The sequence below is a fragment of the Xenopus tropicalis genome, chromosome 5, assembly GCF_000004195.4.
Source record: "Xenopus tropicalis strain Nigerian chromosome 5, UCB_Xtro_10.0, whole genome shotgun sequence".
NCBI classification, from domain to species: Eukaryota; Metazoa; Chordata; class Amphibia; order Anura; family Pipidae; genus Xenopus; species Xenopus tropicalis.
In genome coordinates, this window is record NC_030681.2 from 162,962,095 (window position 1) to 162,982,776 (window position 20,682).

The 20,682-nt window shown below is 56.6% G+C and overlaps 1 protein-coding gene and 1 long non-coding RNA gene across 3 annotated transcripts; one reads left to right on the top strand and one right to left on the bottom strand.

The window, feature by feature from the left end:
• The first annotated feature begins 3,251 nt into the window (after window positions 1-3,251).
• On the top strand, window positions 3,252-7,279 carry LOC101734964 (WAP four-disulfide core domain protein 5). 2 transcript variants are annotated; one of them, XM_031901961.1, is made up of 4 exons: window positions 3,252-3,377; window positions 3,772-3,918; window positions 6,009-6,158; window positions 7,014-7,279. In XM_031901961.1, exons 1-4 carry the CDS (start codon window positions 3,302-3,304, stop codon window positions 7,151-7,153), a joined length of 513 nt encoding a protein of 170 aa, XP_031757821.1. In that variant the 5' UTR covers window positions 3,252-3,301; the 3' UTR covers window positions 7,154-7,279. The 2 variants fall into 2 exon arrangements, with proteins under 2 accessions (XP_031757821.1, XP_031757820.1); XM_031901960.1 differs by having other exon boundaries at window positions 3,260-3,377; window positions 3,769-3,918.
• Window positions 7,280-7,493: 214 nt separating this feature from the next.
• LOC116410830 lies at window positions 7,494-12,660 on the bottom strand. The gene is made up of 3 exons (XR_004222657.1): window positions 12,548-12,660; window positions 7,822-9,319; window positions 7,494-7,758 (listed from the first exon to the last, which is right to left on the bottom strand). It is a non-coding gene; the product is annotated as an uncharacterized LOC116410830 (long non-coding RNA).
• Between the last annotated feature and the right edge of the window lie 8,022 nt (window positions 12,661-20,682).

Sequence of the window (20,682 nt, forward strand, 5' to 3'; positions counted from 1 at the left end):
GAAGGACCCTGCCTACCCAACTGCCTGCTGCTTCATTCATGAGCAGTAGCCGCCTATTGGCAGGCACAAGCCCCGCCTTCTGTAGAACCAGAACCCAATAACAATATAAAAAGTGTATTTTCTCCCATTTTAGTTCAAAGCAGCTTTGTGCCGAGATGATTTCGGTAGTTTGGGGAATAAGGAATCAGACAATGTCGAGTATCCGGAGCATTTTGAGCGAATATATTGTATAAATCTTAATTTAAAGGGGAAGTAAAGCCTCCCTCCATTGTATTTAGGTTTAGTACCAGTACCCAGCCCCTCCCCAACATGTCACTGACACTTGCCCCAATGTATCTGTGCCCCCATAGCAGGGGCAGAACTACAGAGCTGCCCGACAGCATTGCCCCCCACCTTTAGCTGTGCCCCTCCTGTTCCCAGCCGCCATCTTGAGGATCAGCGCATACACACTGGCACCCACACTGGGATATTGGGATACTGGCCATGTTACCAGTTGAGATCCATGATGGGAATGGAAGTCACATGACTAAAGATGGGGGTGTGGCTCTACAGTTTTGGATGCACAAAGCACTTTAAGCAATTTACATTAATCCATTATTTTTTCAGTTTCAGAGCTGTTTGATTTCTGCTGATAAAATGAATTGTGTGGCGCCACCTGCTGGTCAGTCCCTGTAACTGCGCCGCCCGAGAAAGACACTCAGAAGGGAAACAGAGGAAGGTTCTGATGTTGCTCAGGAAGGAGATCCGATTCCCTGGCCCCTCTGGGCTGAGCAGAACCTGGTACCGCACTGGTGCCCTTTGCTGCTGATTGGGCGGTTTGTAACCAAGTGACCAGAACACGGTGCCACATAGACTGAAACACCAGAGTCTGGTACCACATGGAGAGACCTGGCGCCAATGAGCGACCCAAACATTTGGGGTGTATAGAGCCCCCCCTGTATTCCTCTGTTACAGAGTTTATTGAGTTTCCCGAGGGCGACAGGTTCTGTAGGTTCTGTAGGTTCTGTCCGGCCCAAAGCCGCGTGAGTCATTAAATGATAAATATCATGCGTATAAATATATTTCTATTTATATAATAATCATTGTTATATATTTATATATACATTACTGTATTATGGGAGGATCTGCCCCACCCGGGTGCCTCATTGCCTGGCAGTGCCCAGTCTGGGAACCGGAGCCACATGAATGGGTCGGGCACATAACAAACCCACATTTATATTACTATTGAGCAACAAGCAATAACTGTATAAACAACACCCCACCCCCCTGCAAATCCCAGGAGGATCCACTTTGTCAGCATTAATTATTGTCTTCAGCCACCACCACCCCAAGTTATTACAAGGTGAGCCCCAAATTCTCATTATCAGTAATTACCAAAGGAGACACCAGAAGATCCGGTCCCTGCAAGATCCGCTCAGTCGCCTCCTGAACATTAATGGGCCGAATGCCTGGGCCCCTAGGGAACAACTACCCCCCCAAACCCCAGCAATTGCACCCCAATAACCAATGGGCATTTACAGAACTGCCACTTATATTAGGGTACAGGGTCTCCCCAGAGTGTGCGGATGTCTCTCACTGACTGTGGGGTGTCTCTTACCACTGCAGCTCCCCATTGGTCCAACGTCTGCCAATATATTGTGGGGTACTGACTCCCTGGGCCTATGGGGTTCTACACGTGATTCTTGGACTTTAGAAATTTTGCATTTAACCATGTTTGGATAATGCAGTTATGGGGGATGCAGGAGGGATGGGGTTAATCTGTGTCTGAGCACAGGATGGATGGGGTTAATCTGTGTCTGGGTGCGGGAGGGATGGGGTTAATCTGTGTCTGACTGCAGGAGGAATGGGGTTAATCTGTGAGTGCAGGAGGAATGGGATTAATCTGTGTCTGGGCGCAGGAGGGATGGGGTTAATCTGTGTCTGGGCGCAGGAGGGATGGGGTTAATCTGTGTCTGGGCACAGGAGGGATGGGGTTAATCTGTGAGTGCAGGAGGGATGGGGTTAATCTGTGTCTGGGTGCGGGAGGGATGGGGTTAATCTGTGTCTGAGCACAGGATGGATGGGGTTAATCTGTGTCTGAGTGCAGGAGGAATGGGGTTAATCTGTGAGTGCAGGAGGAATGGGATTAATCTGTGTCTGGGCGCAGGAGGGATGGGGTTAATCTGTGTCTGGGCGCAGGAGGGATGGGGTTAATCTGTGTCTGGGTGCGGGAGGGATGGGGTTAATCTGTGTCTGGGCGCAGGAGGGATGGGGTTAATCTGTGAGTGCAGGAGGGATGGGGTTAATCTGTGTCTGGGTGCGGGAGGGATGGGGTTAATCTGTGTCTGGGCGCAGGAGGGATGGGGTTAATCTGTGAGTGCAGGAGGGATGGGGTTAATCTGTGTCTGGGTGCGGGAGGGATGGGGTTAATCTGTGTCTGAGCACAGGATGGATGGGGTTAATCTGTGTTTGGGTGCGGGAGGGATGGGGTTAATCTGTGTCTGAGTGCAGGAGGAATGGGGTTAATCTGTGTCTGGGTGCGGGAGGGATGGGGTTAATCTGTGTCTGAGTGCAGGAGGAATGGGGTTAATCTGTGAGTGCAGGAGGAATGGGGTTAATCTGTGAGTGCAGGAGGGATGGGATTAATCTGTGTCTGGGCACAGGAGGGATGGGGTTAATCTGTGAGTGCAGGAGGGATGGGATTAATCTGTGTCTGGGCGCAGGAGGGATGGGGTTAATCTGTGTCTTGGCGCAGGAGGGATGGGGTTAATCTGTGTCTGGGCGCAGGAGGGATGGGGTTAATCTGTGTCTGGGCGCAGGAGGGATGGGGTTAATCTGTGTCTGGGCGCAGGAGGGATGGGGTTAATCTGTGTCTGGGCGCAGGAGGGATGGGGTTAATCTGTGTCTGGGTGCGGGAGGGATGGGGTTAATCTGTGAGTGCAGGAGGGATGGGGTTAATCTGTGAGTGCAGGAGGGATGGGGTTAATCTGTGTCTGGGTGCGGGAGGGATGGGGTTAATCTGTGAGTGCAGGAGGGATGGGGTTAATCTGTGAGTGCAGGAGGGATGGGGTTAATCTGTGAGTGCAGGAGGGATGGGGTTAATCTGTGAGTGCAGGAGGGATGGGGTTAATCTGTGTCTGGGTGTGGGAGGGATGGGGTTAATTAATTGTGGGGACAGTTAATTGGACAGATTATAATTGGGTTTAGAGTTTCAGTACCTGCCCAGTTACTGCCCCAGATGCCTCACTCGGCCCCAAGACCCGCCCCAGTTCCAGGTATAAATGCCGAGCAGGTAGCAGAGCTGACACTCATCTCAGCCGACATGTTGGGAACTGGCAGTGCCCTCCTCCTGGGCATCACCCTCTGCTGCCTGGGCACCTGGGCAAAGGAGACTATAAGTGAGTAGAGCTGGGGGGCACTGGGGGCTCAGAAAGCTGCCTATAAGTGGGGGCGCTGTTGCATTTCTGTCTATGGAAGGGGCTCCCCCACTGGCAGATAGCGGTAATGCAGGTGAAGCTGTGCCCACAAAGGGCCAATGTCTTGTTCCATCTGGGGCAGAGTCTGGGCGACTGCTATGGGGGTGCACAGGGACCCCACCCAGGGGGGCTCCCCACAGGGAGACAAGGGGGCACATATACCAATACAGTTTCATTGGGTTTGTACCCGGGGCATTTGCAAATGATGAGTCTACTCAGCTTTGTGTATGGTGTGTTAGAGAGCACCCCCAGCCTGTAAAGGGGAAACAAACTGCACTGAGAATATAAATGACAGGAGGTTGTTCTTCCCCAGAAGTTCATAATGTCTGCCCCGTGCTGGACCCCGACAGCTGCAAACCAGCCAATCCCGGAACCCCGGGGTGCAAGTCCGACCGCGACTGCTCCAAACACCAGAAATGCTGCTGCGTCAAGTGTGGGTGGAAGTGCGTAACTACTGTGCAAGGTAAGTAGCAAATACACTCACTGGGGCTGATGGGATAGGGACCTTAGATTGTAAGCTCACTGGGGCAGGGGCTGATGGGAATGTGATAGGGACCATAGATTGTAAGCTCACTGGGGCAGGGACTGATGGGAATGGGATAGGGACCTTAGATTGTAAGCTCACTGGGGCAGGGGCTGATGGGAATGGGATAGGGACCTTAGATTGTAAGCTCACTGGGGCAGGGGCTGATGGGAATGTGATAGGGACCTTAGATTGTAAGCTCACTGGGGCAGGGACTGATGGGAATGGGATAGGGACCTTAGATTGTAAGCTCACTGGGGCAGGGACTGATGGGAATGGGATAGGGACCTTAGATTGTAAGCTCACTGGGGCAGGGGCTGATGGGAATGGGATAGGGACCTTAGATTGTAAGCTCACTGGGGCAGGGGCTGATGGGAATGTGATAGGGACCTTAGATTGTAAGCTCACTGGGGCAGGGACTGATGGGAATGGGATAGGGACCTTAGATTGTAAGCTCACTGGGGCAGGGACTGATGGGAATGGGATAGGGACCTTAGATTGTAAGCTCACTGGGGCAGGGGCTGATGGGAATGGGATAGGGCCCTTAGATTGTAAGCTCACTGGGGCAGGGGCTGATGGGAATGGGATAGGGACCTTAGATTGTAAGCTCCACTGGGGCAGGGACTGATGGGAATGGGATAGGGACCTTAGATTGTAAGCTCACTGGGGCAGGGGCTGATGGGAATGAGATAAGGGCCTTAGATTGTAAGCTCACTGGGGCAGGGAATGATGGGAATGGGATAGGGACCTTAGATTGTAAGCTCACTGGGGCAGGGACTGATGGGAATGGGATAAGGGCCTTAGATTGTAAGCTCACTGGGGCAGGGAATGATGGGAATGGGATAGGGACCTTAGATTGTAAGCTCACTGGGGCAGGGGCTGATGGGAATGGGATAGGGCCCTTAGATTGTAAGCTCACTGGGGCAGGGACTGATGGGAATGGGATAGGGACATTAGAGTGTAAGCTCACTGGGGCAGGGACTGATGGGAATGGGATAGGGACCTTAGATTGTAAGCTCACTGGGACAGGGACTGATGGGAATGGGATAGGGACCTTAGATTGTAAGCTCACTGGGGCAGGGGCTGATGGGAATGTGGCAGGGCCCTTAGATTGTAAGCTCACTGGGGCAGGGGCTGATGGGAATGTGATAGGGACCTTAGATTGTAAGCTCACTGGGGCAGGGGCTGATGGGAATGGGATAGGGACCTTAGATTGTAAGCTCACTGGGGCAGGGGCTGATGGGAATGGGATAGGGACCTTAGATTGTAAGCTCACTGGGACAGGGACTGATGGGAATGGGATAGGGACCTTAGATTGTAAGCTCACTGGGGCAGGGACTGATGGGAATGGGATAGGGACCTTAGATTGTAAGCTCACTGGGGCAGGGACTGATGGGAATGGGATAGGGACCTTAGATTGTAAGCTCACTGGGGCAGGGACTGATGGGAATGGGATAGGGACCTTAGATTGTAAGCTCACTGGGGCAGGGACTGATGGGAATGGGATAGGGACCTTAGATTGTAAGCTCACTGGGGCAGGGGCTGATGGGAATGGGATAGGGACCTTAGATTGTAAGCTCACTGGGACAGGGGCTGATGGGAATGGGATAGGGACCTTAGATTGTAAGCTCACTGGGGCAGGGACTGATGGGAATGGGATAGGGACCTTAGATTGTAAGCTCACTGGGGCAGGGACTGATGGGAATGTGATAGGGACCTTAGATTGTAAGCTCACTGGGCCAGGGAATGATGGGAATGGGCAGGGGATGCCAAGCTCTGGGGTGGGGACATTGTGCCCCACTGAGGCTCCAGCTGAAATCTCCATTATGGGAACTTCCGGGGCCCCCAGTAAATTCATACACTGAAGCTGCTTATCAGACGGGGCCCAGTACTGGGGGGCACAGGCAGTGCCGGGGGGGTGGGGGTTGTGCCCCCCGTGCAGTGGGGCCAAGAAGGAGATTTAGTCGGGGTGTAGGGGGGCCCCATTGTGCCCACAATTAAGAAATCATTTCCCTCTCTCCTTTCATCAGTGAAACAGGGACGGTGCCCCCCCAAAATGGCCAACTGTACGACCCCAGCATCTCACCCCGACACCCCCACGTGTAAGAGCGACTTCGAATGCCCCGGGCACCAGAAATGCTGCGACCAGTGCGGCAACATCTGCCGGGACCCCATGGAAGGTAACGGGGCTTACTGGGGGGCTGGGGCTTACTGGGGGGCAGGGGGAAGGGACTTACTGGGGGGCAGGGGGAAGGGATTTACTGGGGGGCAGGGGGAAGGGATTTACTGGGGGGCAGGGACTTACTGGGGGGCAGGGGGAAGGGATTTACTGGGGGGCAGGGGGAAGGGATTTACTGGGGGGCAGGGGGAAGGGACTTACTGGGGGGCAGGGACTTACTGGAGGGCAGGGGGAAGGGACTTACTGGGGGCAGTGCTAAGCTACCCTGCTAGGGAGCAGCCAGTTATTGGGGGTCAGTAAGTCACCACTGCCCCTGAGGGACCAGTAGGTCACCACTGCCCCTGAGGGACCAGTAGGTCACCACTGCCCCTGAGGGACCAGTAGGTCACCACTGCCCCTGAGGGACCAGTAGGTCACCATTGCCCCTGAGGGACCAGTAGGTCACCACTGCCCCTGAGGGACCAGTATGTCACTATTGCCCCTGAGGGACCAGTATGTCACCATTGCCCCTGAGGGACCAGTATGTCACCATTGCCCCTGAGGGACCAGTATGTCACTATTGCCCCTGAGGGACCAGTATGTCACCATTGCCCCTGAGGGACCAGTATGTCACCATTGCCCCTGAGGGACCAGTATGTCACTATTGCCCCTGAGGGACCAGTATGTCACCATTGCCCCTGAGGGACCAGTATGTCACTATTGCCCCTGAGGGACCAGTAGGTCACCATTGCCCCTGAGGGACCAGTAGGTCACCATTGTCCCTGAGGGACCAGTATGTCACTATTGCCCCTGAGGGACCAGTAGGTCACTATTGCCCCTGAGGGACCAGTAGGTCACCATTGCTCTTTCTTTACAGAGAAATGGGGAATCTGCCCCACAACGGACAACAAGCAGCTGGAGTGCCCCAACGTACGTTGCAGGGCAAACGCCGACTGCCCCCCCAACCAGAAGTGCTGCCAGTTTGGGGGGAAACAGGACTGTATGAACATTCACTGAGCGTCTCATTGGCCCCCACAAACCAACAGGGACCCCCATACTGTGTATTTGGGGATACACTGGGCAAAGGATGGGGTGTTCTCAATAAACACATTCAGATTAAAGGGTAACTATTCCTCTAACTGCCCCCTGGCTGTAATGCGCCCTAATTCTGTTTTATTATATTATTTTATAGCTTTAGGCTAATACTTAGGTTATAGGCGATTCCCTCAGGCTATCGACACCCCCAGCCGGGGACCCCCCATCCCTGAGAGGGGAAAGGGCCCCCAATGAGGGGAAATAAAGCAGGGCTGGGGCAGAATGGTGGGGGCTGAAGTCCATCACACAGACAACAGGGGGCTCCCCATCAGCACAGAAAGTCTTTTTATTTAAGACCAAAGCAGAACCCCCCCCTTATGATCAGCTTGGTACATCCCATAGTGTTGGTATCAGAGAAAGGGGAGACTAAATGGTTAATTTCAAACTGTTTATATCCAATGGCACAAACCACTGCCGAGGTGTCAAGGGTTCAACCCCCCAGATGAGCAGAAACCAATGTAAACCATCTTGGGCCCATGGAAAATAGTTACAAAGCCCGAGGGCACCCACTGCAAGCCCGAGGGCACCTACTGCAGGCCCGAGGGCACCAGCTGCAAGCCCGAGGGTACCCGCTGCAAGCCCGAGGGTACCCGCTGCAAGCCCGAGGGCACCCGCTGCAAGCCCCGAGGGTACCCACTGCAGCCCTGAGGGCACCCACTGCAAGCCCCGAGGGTACCCACTGCAGCCCCGAGGGTACCCACTGCAGCCCCGAGGGTACCCACTGCAAGCCCGAGGGTACCCACTGCAGGCCCCGAGGGTACCCACTGCAGCCCTGAGGGCACCCACTGCAAGCCCCGAGGGTACCCACTGCAGCCCCGAGGGTACCCACTGCAGCCCCGAGGGTACCCACTGCAAGCCCGAGGGTACCCACTGCAGGCCTGGAAGATTCATGGTACCAAAAAATTTGGGAGATAATGGAGTTCAAGCCTCACAGGTGACAGCATGCAGGACAGGGAGATGAAGGTTATGGTACCTAAAGAAATAATCATGGGGTGACTGTGGCCAATTGGTACTCAGGTCTCCTCCTGTGGGAAGTTCATGGGATGCCAGTCTCTCCTGTGGGAAGATGATGGGACTCAGGTCTCGCCTGTGGGAAGATGATGGGACTCAGGTCTCTCCTGTGGGAAGAAGATGGGACTCAGGTCTCTCCTGTGGGAAGATGATGGGACTCAGGTCTCTCCTGTGGGAAGATGATGGGACTCAGGTCTCTCCTGTGGGAAGATGATGGTACTCAGGTCTCTCCTGTGGGAAGATGATGGGACTCAGGTCTCTCCTGTGGGAAGATGATGGGACTCAGGTCTCTCCTGTGGGAAGATGATGGGACTCAGGTCTCTCCTGTGGGAAGATGATGGGACTCAGGTCTCTCCTGTGGGAAGAAGATGGGACTCAGGTCTCTCCTGTGGGAAGATGATGGGACTCAGGTCTCTCCTGTGGGAAGATGATGGGACTCAGGTCTCTCCTGTGGGAAGATGATGGTACTCAGGTCTCTCCTGTGGGAAGATGATGGGACTCAGGTCTCTCCTGTGGGAAGATGATGGGACTCAGGTCTCTCCTGTGGGAAGATGATGGGACTCAGGTCTCTCCTGTGGGAAGATGATGGGACTCAGGTCTCTCCTGTGGGAAGATGATGGTACTCAGGTCTCTCCTGTGGGAAGATGATGGTACTCAGGTCTCTCCTGTGGGAAGATGATGGTACTCAGGTCTCTCCTGTGGGAAGATGATGGTACTCAGGTCTCTCCTGTGGGAAGATGATGGTACTCAGGTCTCTCCTGTGGGAAGATGATGGTACTCAGGTCTCTTCCTGTGGGAAGATGATGGTCCTCAAGCTTGATGAGGCCACTATATTACTGAAGTCTCTGGAGATGATGGTAGCCATGAGGTTATGGTTTGTAGCCCCAGGGCACAGATGGTTCCCAAGCCACAAGGGTTTATACAACCTCCAGGGGACACAGATGAGTTAGGCCAGGAGTGGAGAGCAGCAGGGCCCATTCTTACAGAATCCCCGAGGGAAGAGTATTGGGGGGCAGCTTGGCAGGCACAGCCCCCCGGTACTTCTGCACAGAGTGTCCTTGTCCTGAGTTACTGCACCTATAGGGGACACAGAGAGGAGCAAAGTGAATGAGCCCAGGGAGGCTATTGGCCAAATGATGTGGGTGCCCCCCCCCCCACTACTCTACTTCTCATTCCATCTCATGGATTGGACCCTTGTACCTACAGTCTGGTACCTGCCTCCCCACCCCGGGGGTCAGTAGAACCTGTGGCTGATACAGAGCCCAGACATTCAATCAGCAAACTGCCCCTTCCTATTGTATCGGGCAAATAAATCCCATACGGATCAGCACCGCCGGATCCATCACTTGAGTCTTTCTGTACAACTGACAATCCAAGGTGCCCCCCCATACACTCTGCCCCCCACTCAGCCCACTGAGCCCCCCTGTAATTGTGTAGATGCAGCCGCAGGGAAGCACGGAAAGTGATATTCTCAGATAATTTGCAATTGGTCTTCATTTTTTATTATTTGTAGTTTTCTAATTATTTTACTTTTTGTTCAGCAGCTCTCCAGCTTAGAGTTTCAGCAGCTGGTTGCTAGGGTCCAAATTACCTTAGCAACCAGGCAGGGGTCTGAATGAGAGACTGGGATACGAATAGGGGAGGGGCTGAATAGAAAGATAAGGAATAATAACAATAAAACTGGAGCCTCACAGAGCAATAGGGTTTGGCTGCCGGGGTCAGTGACCCCCATTTAAGAGAGGCATAAGAATAAGGGAAAAGATCAATAATGACGACCAACTGAAGAGTCGCCCAGAATGGGCCCTTCTGTAACTCACTGAGTGATACACTGCCCGAGACTGGGGGGCCCATGTACGTAATCTGGGGGGGAACATGAGACGGGACTTCCAGCATCAAACAGAGTCCTGAAACCCAAACCCAAGCGTCACGCGGCCCCCACCGACCATTCCCCTGGGGGGGCATTAACCCCTTCACTGCCTCATCACTTCCTGAATAGGAAAGGAGAGGGGATGAGAGACAGAAGGAGAGAGGGGAAAGGGGGTTCGGGGAGAGACAAATGGGGGGAGAGGGGAAATATAGAAGGGGGGAGAAGAGGGAGGATGGGGGGGAGTAAGGCCAAACAGTTGGGGGGGGGGGGAATAGAAAAGGAAAGGAGAGGGGATGAGAGACAGAAGGAGAGAGGGGAAGGGAAAGGGGGTTCGGGGAGTAGAGAGACAAATGGGGGGAGAGGGGAAATATAGAAGGGGGGAGAAGAGGGAGGATGGGGGGGAGTAAGGCCAAACAGTTGGGGGGGGGGAATAGAAAAGGAAAGGAGAGGGGATGAGAGACAGAAGGAGAGAGGGGAAGGGAAAGGGGGTTCGGGGAGTAGAGAGACAAATGGGGGGGAAATATAGAAGGGGGGGAGAAGAGGGAGGATGGGGGGGAGTAAGGCCAAACAGTTGGGGGGGGAATAGAAAAGGAAAGGAGAGGGGATGAGAGACAGAAGGAGAGAGGGGAAGGGAAAGGGGGTTCGGGAGTAGAGAGACAAATGGGGGGAGAGGGGAAATATAGAAGGGGGGAGAAGAGGGAGGATGGGGGGGAGTAAGGCCAAACAGTTGGGGGGGGGGAATAGAAAAGGAAAGGAGAGGGGATGAGAGACAGAAGGAGAGAGGGGAAGGGAAAGGGGGTTCGGGGAGTAGAGAGACAAATGGGGGGAGAGGGGAAATATAGAAGGGGGGAGAAGAGGGAGGATGGGGGGGGAGTAAGGCCAAACAGTTGGGGGGGGGGGAATAGAAAAGGAAAGGAGAGGGGATGAGAGACAGAAGGAGAGAGGGGAAGGGAAAGGGGGTTCGGGGAGTAGAGAGACAAATGGGGGGAGAGGGGAAATATAGAAGGGGGGAGAAGAGGGAGGATGGGGGGGAGTAAGGCCAAACAGTTTGGGGGGGGGAATAGAAAAGGAAAGGAGAGGGGATGAGAGACAGAAGGAGAGAGGGGAAGGGAAAGGGGGTTCGGGGAGAGACAAATGGGGGGAGAGGGGAAATATAGAAGGGGGGAAGAGGAGGATGGGGGGGGGTAAGGCCAAACAGTTGGGGGGGGGGAATAGAAAAGGAAAGGAGAGGGGATGAGAGACAGAAGGAGAGAGGGGAAGGGAAAGGGGTTCGGGGAGAGACAAATGGGGGGAGAGGGGAAATATAGAAGGGGGGGAAGAGGGAGGATGGGGGGGGTAAGGCCAAACAGTTGGGGGGGGGAATAGAAAAGGAAAGGAGAGGGGATGAGAGACAGAAGGAGAGAGGGGAAGGGAAAGGGGTTCGGGGGAGAGACAAATGGGGGGAGAGGGGAAATATAGAAGGGGGGGAAGAGGGAGGATGGGGGGGAGTAAGGCCAAACAGTTGGGGGGGGGGGGAATAGAAAAGGAAAGGAGAGGGGATGAGAGACAGAAGGAGAGAGGGAAGGGAAAGGGGGTTCGGGGGAGTAGAAGCAGACAAATGGGGGAGAGGGAAATATTAGGAAGGGGGGAGAAGAGGGAGGATGGGGGGAGTAAGGCCAAACAGTTGGGGGGGGGAATAGAAAAGGAAAGGAGAGGGGATGAGAGACAGAAGGAGAGAGGGAAGGGAAAAGGGGGTTCGGGAGTAAGAGACAAATGGGGGGAGAGGGGAAATATAGAAGGGGGGAGAAGAGGGAGGATGGGGGGGAGTAAGGCCAAACAGTTGGGGGGGGGAATAGAAAAGGAAAGGAGAGGGGATGAGAGACAGAAGGAGAGAGGGGAAGGGAAAGGGGGTTCGGGGAGTAGAGAGACAAATGGGGGAGAGGGGAAATATAGAAGGGGGGAGAAGAGGGAGGATGGGGGGAGTAAGGCCAAACAGTTGGGGGGGGGAATAGAAAAGGAAAGGAGAGGGGATGAGAGACAGAAGGAGAGAGGGGAAGGGAAAGGGGGTTCGGGGAGTAGAGAGACAATGGGGGGAGAGGGGAAATATAGAAGGGGGAGAAGAGGGAGGATGGGGGGAGTAAGGCCAAACAGTTGGGGGGGGGGAATAGAAAAGGAAAGGAGAGGGGATGAGAGACAGAAGGAGAGAGGGGAAGGGAAAGGGGGTTCGGGGAGTAGAGAGACAAATGGGGGGAGAGGGGAAATATAGAAGGGGGAGAAGAGGGTGGATGGGGGGGGAGTAAGGCCAAACAGTTGGGGGGGGGGAACTGCACTAAAATAATAATTTCCCTTTTACCACAAACATTAAACCCCCCCACAGTCACAGAGGAATATTGCCCCCCCCACAAACCCCCCCCCTTCTCTTCCCCCCGGGCCGATCTGTTCCCAATGGGGCAACTCACCCTCAGGCTCCTCCGCTCCCGACCCCACCGCCCCCAGGAGCAGCACCAGCAGGGCGAGTCGGGCGAGTCGGGCGAGTCGGGCGAGTCGGACAGACGGGGCCATTACTCTCACTGAGGCTCTGAGTCCCGGGATCCGGCAGCTGATGTGGGCGGAACCCGCTCCCTGCAGGACACACCCCCGGGGGAGGAGCAGCAGCAGGTAAGGGCGGGACTGAGAATCCTGTATTGCTATTGGCTCATCTATGGGTATTATTAACCCTCTCCCTGACGGACTCACGGGGGGGGGAAGCAGCAACAGGTTAGGGCAGAATTGGGAATCCTGTGTTCCTATTGGCTATAGGTAATGCCAGGAGGGGGAGGGGAGACTCGTCCATTTAACCCAGTCGTGTCCATCCCAAATTATAGCCTTGTTACCCCTAGCAACGAAGCTCCTGTGTATAAACCAAACTGCCACCCACCCCCCCTGTGTTCTGCCCCCCCTACAGTGCCGGGACTGGGTCACAAGGGTTTGTGTCATTATCATTTCAGCCAATGGAGCTGCAGATCTCACTTGTGCTTATTGTATCCGATCGGGTGGAACTCGGGCGACTCGGTGCTGGGGTGGGTCGCACTGTCACCCGGAACCAAGAGACGGGGAAGGGTTCTGATGGGCACAGGCCTGGCAACCACAGTTATGGACACTGGGGCAGGAGGGCTGAAGGGGCAGGAGGGCTGAGGGGGCAGGAGGGCTGAAGGGGCAGGAGGGCTGAAGGGGCAGGGCAGGGCTGAAGGGGCAGGAGGCTGGAAGGGCAGGAGCGGCTGAAGGGGCAGGAGTCTGAGGGCAAGGAAGGGCTGATAGGGGCAGGAGGGCTGAAGAGGCAGGAGGGCTGAAGCGGCAGGAAGGCTGAAGGGGCAGGAGGGCTGAAAGCGGGCAGGAGGGCCTTGATGGGGGCAGGCAGGGCTGAAGGGGCAGGAGGGCTGAGGGGCAGGAAGGCTGAAGGGGCAGAGGGCTGAAGGGGCAGGAGTCTGAGGGGCAGGAGGGCTGAAGGGGCAGGAGGGCTGAAAGAGGCAGGAGGCTGAAGGGGCAGGAAGGCTTTGAAGGGGCAGGAGGGCTGAAGGGGCAGGAGGGCTGAGGGGGCAGGAGGGCTGAAGGGGCAGGAGGGCTGAGGGGCAGGAGGGCTGAAGGGGCAGGGAGGGCTGAGGGGCAGGAGGGCTGAGGGGGCAGGAGGACTGAAGGGGCAGGAGGACTGAAGGGGCAGGAGGGCTGAAGAGGCAGGAGGGCTGAAGGGGCAGGAGGGCTGAGGGGCAGGAGGGCTGAAGGGGCAGGAGGGCTGAAGGGGCAGGAGGGCTGAAGGGGCAGGGGCTGAAGGGGCAGGAGGGCTGAGGGGCAGGAGGGCTGAAGGGGCAGGAGGGCTTTTGAAGGGCAGGAGGGCTGAGCGGGGCAGGAGGACTGAAGGGGCAGGAGGACTGAAGGGCAGCGAGGGCTGAAGAGGCAGGAGGGCTGAAGGGGCAGGAGGGCTGAGGGGCAGGAAGGCTGAAGGGCAGGAGGGCTGGAAGCGGCAGGAGTCTGAGGGGCAGGAGGGCTGAAGGGGCAGGAGGGCTGAAGAGGCAGGAGGGCTGAAGGGCAGGAAGGCTGAAGGGCAGGAGGGCTGCAAGGGGCAGGAGGCTGAGGGGCAGGAGGGCTGAAGGGGCAGGAGGGCTGAAGGGGCAGGAGGGCTGAGGGGGCAGGAGGACTGAAGGGGCAGGAGGACTGAAGGGGCAGGAGGGCTGAAGGGGCAGGAGGGCTGAAGGGGCAAGTAGCGGCTTGGAGACTGCTGTTATCGGAACAGAACTTGGACAAAGGAGCACAGAGACCGGACCCAGCACAATGGGAAATGGGACTGATGAGTCCAAGTCCGGCCCAACCCATGGGCACCCGTGTTCTGTATGATAGGCGTACCCTTGGTGCCCTTGGTGCTGTTGGTACCCTTGGTGCTGTTGGTGCCGTTGGTACCCTTGGTGCTGTTGGTGCCGTTGGTGCCCTTGGTGCTGTTGGTGCCGTTGGTACCCTTGGTGCTGTTGGTGCCGTTGGTGCCCTTGGTGCTGTTGGTACCCTTGGTGCCGTTGGTGCCCTTGGTGCCCTTGGTGCTGTTGGTGCCGTTGGTGCCCTTGGTGCCCTTGGTGCGTTTGGTGCCTGGTACCCTTGGTGCTGTTGGTACCCTTGGTGCTGTTGGTGCCGTTGGTACCCTTGGTGCTGTTGGTGCCGTTGGTGCCCTTGGTGCTGTTGGTACCCTTGGTGCTGTTGGTGCCCTTGGTGCTGTTGGTGCCGTTGGTGCCCTTGGTGCTGTTGGTACCCTTGGTGCTGTTGGTGCCGTTGGTACCCTTGGTGCTGTTGGTGCCGTTGGTGCCCTTGGTGCTGTTGGTACCCTTGGTGCTGTTGGTGCCCTTGGTGCTGTTGGTGCCGTTGGTGCCCTTGGTGCCAGGCCCACCGGTAGGAGACTTATTGGCCTTCCCTTTGGGATCGAACACTATGGACACAGGATCCAGTAGAACTGGAAGAAGAAGGAAGATGAAGGAGATGGAACCCAGTGAGACGACTCGGGATGAGCTGTAGGGCAGGGTATCAGTGGGAATTTGGGCCCCAGGCACTGGGTTGGCCCCTCTGCCCCAAATATCCCCATGGTTACACCTCATACAGTGCCCTTTGTCTCTGCCCCCCCCCCAGGTGTTGGTACGTGGTCTATAGGCCTACCCCCCCCCCCCCCGAATGTATAATGCAACCGGCTGCTCTGATTGGTCCTGTTTGTTCTGCTCAAGCCCAGCATTCGGGCCCCGAGATCCGCATAGACCCAGAGCAAAGATAGATTACAGGACGTGGATTCTCAGGATCAGGGATCCCCAACCTTCTTACTCGGGAGCCACAGTCAGACTCGGGGGCAACACAAGCCCATTACAATTCATGGAGGAGCCAAATAATTGGTTGATTGGCTATTAGGGGCCTCTATGCACCCTATCAGCTTACAGGGGCTTTATTTGGCAGGAAATCTTGTTTTTATTCAACCAAAACTTGCCCCCAAGTCACTGGTTGGGGGATCCCTGCTCTGGATCCTCTTGATTCTCTGGAGCCTCAGTGTTGGGTTCTGTGTACAATGAATACAAATAAGAGAAATAGAAACTAATGGACTCATTTAGCTGCTCAGGTTCTGCTGCCGGCGGTGGGGGGATCTCTGTATCTCAGCCATTAATCCCTACAGGGAAAGCTCCGGGCCTGCAGGGGGCACCAGAGAGCAATCCCAATGCCCATGGACTGCAGGGAAAGCTCCGGGCCTGCAGGGGGCACCAGAGAGCAATCCCAATGCCCATGGACTGCAGGGAAAGCTCCGGCCCTGCAGGGGGCACCAGAGAGCAATCCCAATGCCCATGGACTGCAGGGAAAGCTCCGGGCCTGCAGGGGGCACCAGAGAGCAATCCCAATGCCCATGGACTGCAGGGAAAGCTCCGGGCCTGCAGGGGGCACCAGAGAGCAATCCCAATGCCCATGGACTGCAGGGAAAGCTCCGGGCCTGCAGGGGGCACCAGAGAGCAATCCCAATGCCCATGGACTGCAGGGAAAGCTCCGGGCCTGCAGGGGACCCTGGGTTTAATACTGTCTGAAAGTCAATGAGTGACATCTGATTGGCTGTTGGTGGCTCCGCCCACTTTTTCTAACATGAAAGTGCAGTTCCCAGTGACTAAATCTGCAAAGTTTGGGGACCCTGGGATTAATAGTGTGAGAAAGGCAGCAGTATAAACTTCAACCAATTCAATTTAATGGGTCAAACCTGATTGGCTGTTGGTGGCTCCACCTACTTTTTCTAACTTTTATCTTTAGTCCCCCAGCGACCAACTGCAAAACGCTTGGGGCACTAGAGTAAAACTTGTGAGAATGGCAGAACTTTACATTTCAATGAAATAAATCTGATTGGCTGTTGGTGGCGCCACCCATTTTTTTCAATGGATGAATTATTTTTGCAGTGTTTAACATTTGCCCCTATTGGAACGTCTGTGCCCCCCCCCCCGAAAATGTCAGTTCTGCACAAACACTATGATTCATAGGAGAAACGGGTCACATGGCTCTGATCCAATGGATTTTATTAGAGGCGGTGCCTGTGAGTGAGATTAATACCTCTCCTCCCATTGTTCCCCAGGAGTGACATTTATTAACTCATGTTGATTGACAGGTGAGTTACTGGCCCCTCCCCCCAGCACAATCCACAGACTTTTCTACAACAATTGAGGGCACATTTACTAAGCAATTGTGAAAAAAACTCAGCAGGTTTGATCTGTCGAGCACCATTGTGCCCTATGGAGGCATAGAATAGCAGGGGAATAGTCAGTGACAGCCGGTCCTTCATTGGTTTCAGTTTCACCCAGTTTCAAGGGGAAGTTAATCCCTGCTGGACCAATTCCTATTTGGGAAAAATAAAAAGGATTCATGGAAATGACCGTTCATTTTAGGGAGGTTACAGGGATGTGGGAGGGGCTTCGGGCAGTGCCCGAGTCTAGGCCGGGGGTCTGCAAGGTCACCCTCCTCATAGAGAGTCCATCCCCCCCGCAGGCCTACAGATCTGGCTCAGAAGGTATGGGGATGTGATAGGGGGGCTGGAGAGGGACTTTGGGTACAGGGGGATGATATAGGGGGGCTGGAGAGGGACTTTGGGTACAGGGGGATGTGATAGGGGGGCTGGGAGAGGACTTTGGGTACAGGGGGATGTGATAGGGGGGCTGGAGAGGGACTTTGGGTACAGGGGACGGGGGGCTGGAGAGGGACTTTGGGTACAAGGGGACGGGGGCTGGAGAGGGACTCTGGGTACAGGGGGATGTGATAGGGGGCTGGAGAGGGACTTTGGGTACAGGGGGATGTGATAGGGGGCTGGAGAGGGACTTTGGGTACAGGGGGATGGGGGGCTGGTGAGGGACTCTGGGTACAGGGGGATGTGATAGGAGGGGGCTGGAGAGGGACTTTTGCGGTACAGGGGGATGTGATAGGGGGCTGGAGAGGGACTCTGGGTACAGGGGGATGTGATAGGGGCTGGAGAGGGACTTTGGGTACAGGGGGATGTGATAGGGGGGCTGGAGAGGGACTCTGGGTACAGGGGGATGTGATTGGGGGGCTGGAGAGGGACTCTGGGCTACAGGGGGATGTGATAGGGCGGCTGGAGAGGGACTTTGGGTACAGGGGATGTGATAGGGGGGCTGGAGAGGGACTCTGGGTACAGGGGATGTGATAGGGGCTGGAGAGGGACTCTGGGTACAGGGGGATGTGAAGGGGGGCTGGAGAGGGACTCTGGGTACAGGGATGTGATAGGGGGGCTGGAGAGGGACTTTGGGTACAGGGGGATGTGATAGGGGGGCTGGAGAGGGACTTTAAGTACAGGGGGATGGGGGGCTGGAGAGGGACTCTGGGTACAGGGGGACGGGGTGGAGAGGGACTTTGGGTACAGGGACGGGGGGCTGGAGAGGGACTTTGGGTACAGGGGGACGGGGGGCTGGAGAGGGACTTTGGGTACAGGGGGACGGGGGGCTGCGAGAGGGGACTTTGGGTACAGGGATGTGATAGGAGGGCTGGAACAGGACTTTGGGTACAGGGGGATGGGGGGCTGGAGAGGGACTTTGGGTACAGGGGGATGTGATAGTGGGGCTGGAGAGGGACTCTGGGTACAGGGGGATGGGATAGGGGGGCTGGAGAGGGACTTTGGGTACAGGGGGACGGGGGGCTGGAGAGGACTTTGGGTACAGGGGGATGTGATAGGGGGGCTGGAGAGGGACTCTGGGTACAGGGGATGTGATAGGGGGGCTGGAGAGGGACTTTGGGTACAGGGGGATGTGATAGGGGGGCTGGAGAGGGACTCTGGGTACAGGGGGATGTGATAGGGGGGCTGGAGAGGGACTGGGTACAGGGGGATGTGATAGGGGGGCTGGAGAGGGACTTTGGGTACAGGGACGGGGGCTGGAGAGGGACTTGGGTACAGGGGGACGGGGGCTGGAGAGGGACTTTGGGTACAGGGGGACGGGTGGGCTGGAGAGGGACTCTGGGTACAGGGGGAATGTGATAGGGGGGCTGGAGAGGGACTCTGGGTATAGGGGATTGTGATGGGGGGCTGGAGAGGGACTCTGGGTACAGGGGGATGTGATAGGGGGGCTGGAGAGGGACTTTGGGTACAGGGGGACGGGGGGCTGGAGAGGGACTCTGGGTACAGGGGATTGTGATAGGGGGGCTGGAGAGGGACTTTGGGTACAGGGGATGTGATAGGGGGGCTGGAGAGGGACTTTGGGTACAGGGGATGTGATAGGGGGCTGGAGAGGGACTCTGGGTACAGGGGATGTGATAGGGGGGCTGGAGAGGGACTCTGGGTACAGGGGGATGTGATAGGGGGGCTGGAGAGGGACTCTGGGTACAGGGGGATGTGATAGGGGGGCTGGAGAGGGACTTTGGGTACAGGGGGGGGGGCTGGAGAGGGACTTTGGGTACAGGGGGACGGGGCTGGAGAGGGACTTTGGGTACAGGGGATGGGGGGCTGGAGAGGACTTTGGGTACAGGGGGATGTGATAGGGGGGCTGGAGAGGGACTCTGGGTACAGGGATGTGATAGGGGGGCTGGAGAGGGACTTTGGGTACAGGGGATGTGATAGGGGGGCTGGAGAGGGACTTTGGGTACAGGGGGACGGGGGGCTGGAGAGGGACTTTGGGTACAGGGGGATGTGATAGGGGGGCTGGAGAGGGACTCTGGGTACAGGGGGATGTGATAGGGGGGCTGGAGAGGGACTTTGGGTACAGGATGTGATAGGGGCTGGAGAGGGACTCTGGGTACATGGGGATGTGATAGGGGGGCTGGAGAGGGACTCTGGGTACAGGGGGATGTGATAGGGGGGCTGGAGAGGGACTTTGGGTACAGGGGGATGGGGGGCTGGAGAGGAACTTTGGGTACAGGGGGAACGGGGGCTGGAGAGGGACTTTGGTACAGGGGGACGGGGGGCTGGAGAGGGACTCTGGGTACAGCGGGGATGTGATAGGGTGGAGAGGGACTCTGGGTACAGGGGGATGTGATAGGGTGGCTGGAGAGGGACTCTGGGTACAGGGGGATGTGATAGGGGGGCTGGAGAGGGACTTTGGGTACAGGGGACGGGGGGCTGGAGAGGGACTTTGGGTACAGGGGATGTGATAGGGGGGCTGGAGAGGGACTCTGGGTTACAGGGGATGTGATAGGGGGCTGGAGAGGGACTTTGGGTACAGGGGATGGATTAGGGGGGCTGGAGAGGGACTTTGGGTACAGGGGGATGTGATAGGGGGCTGGAGAGGACTCTGGGTACAGGGGGATGTGATAGGGGGCTGGAGAGGGACTCTGGGTACAGGGGGTGTTGATAGGGGGGCTGGAGAGGGACTTTGGGTAAGGGGGACGGGGGCTGGAGAGGGACTTTGGGTACAGGGGGACGGGGGCTGGAGAGGGACTTGGTACAGGGGGATGGCGGGGCTGGAGAGGGACTTTGGGTACAGGGGGATGGGGCGGGCTGGAGAGGGACTTTGGGTACAGGGAGATGTGATAAAGGGGCTGGAGAGGGACTTTGGGTACAGGGGGATGTGATAGGGGGGCTGGAGAGGTACTCTGAGGTACAGGGGGATGTGGATAGGGGCTGGAGAGGACTCTGGGTACAGGGGGATGTGATAGGGGGGCTGGAGAGGGACTCTGGGTACAGGGGGATGTGATAGGGGGGCTGGAGAGGGACTTTGGTACAGGGGGACGGGGGGCTGGAGAGGGACTTTGGGTACAGGGGGATGTGATAGGGGGGGCTGGAGAGGGACTTTGGGTACAGTGGGATGTGATAGGGGGGCTGGAGAGGGACTTTGGGTACAGGGGGACGGGGGCTGGAGAGGGACTTTGGGTAAAGGGGGATGTGATAGGGGGGCGGAGAGGGGACTTGGGTACAGGGGGATGGGGGCTGGAGAGGGACTCTGGGTACAGGGATGTGATAGGGGGGCTGGAGAGGGACTTTGGTACAGGGGGACGGGGGGCTGGAGAGGACTTTGGGTACAGGGGGACGGGGCTGGACAGGGACTCTGGGTACAGGGGGATGTGATAGGGGGCTGGAGAGGGACTTTGGGTACAGGGGGACGGGGGGCTGGAGAGGGACTCTGGGTAC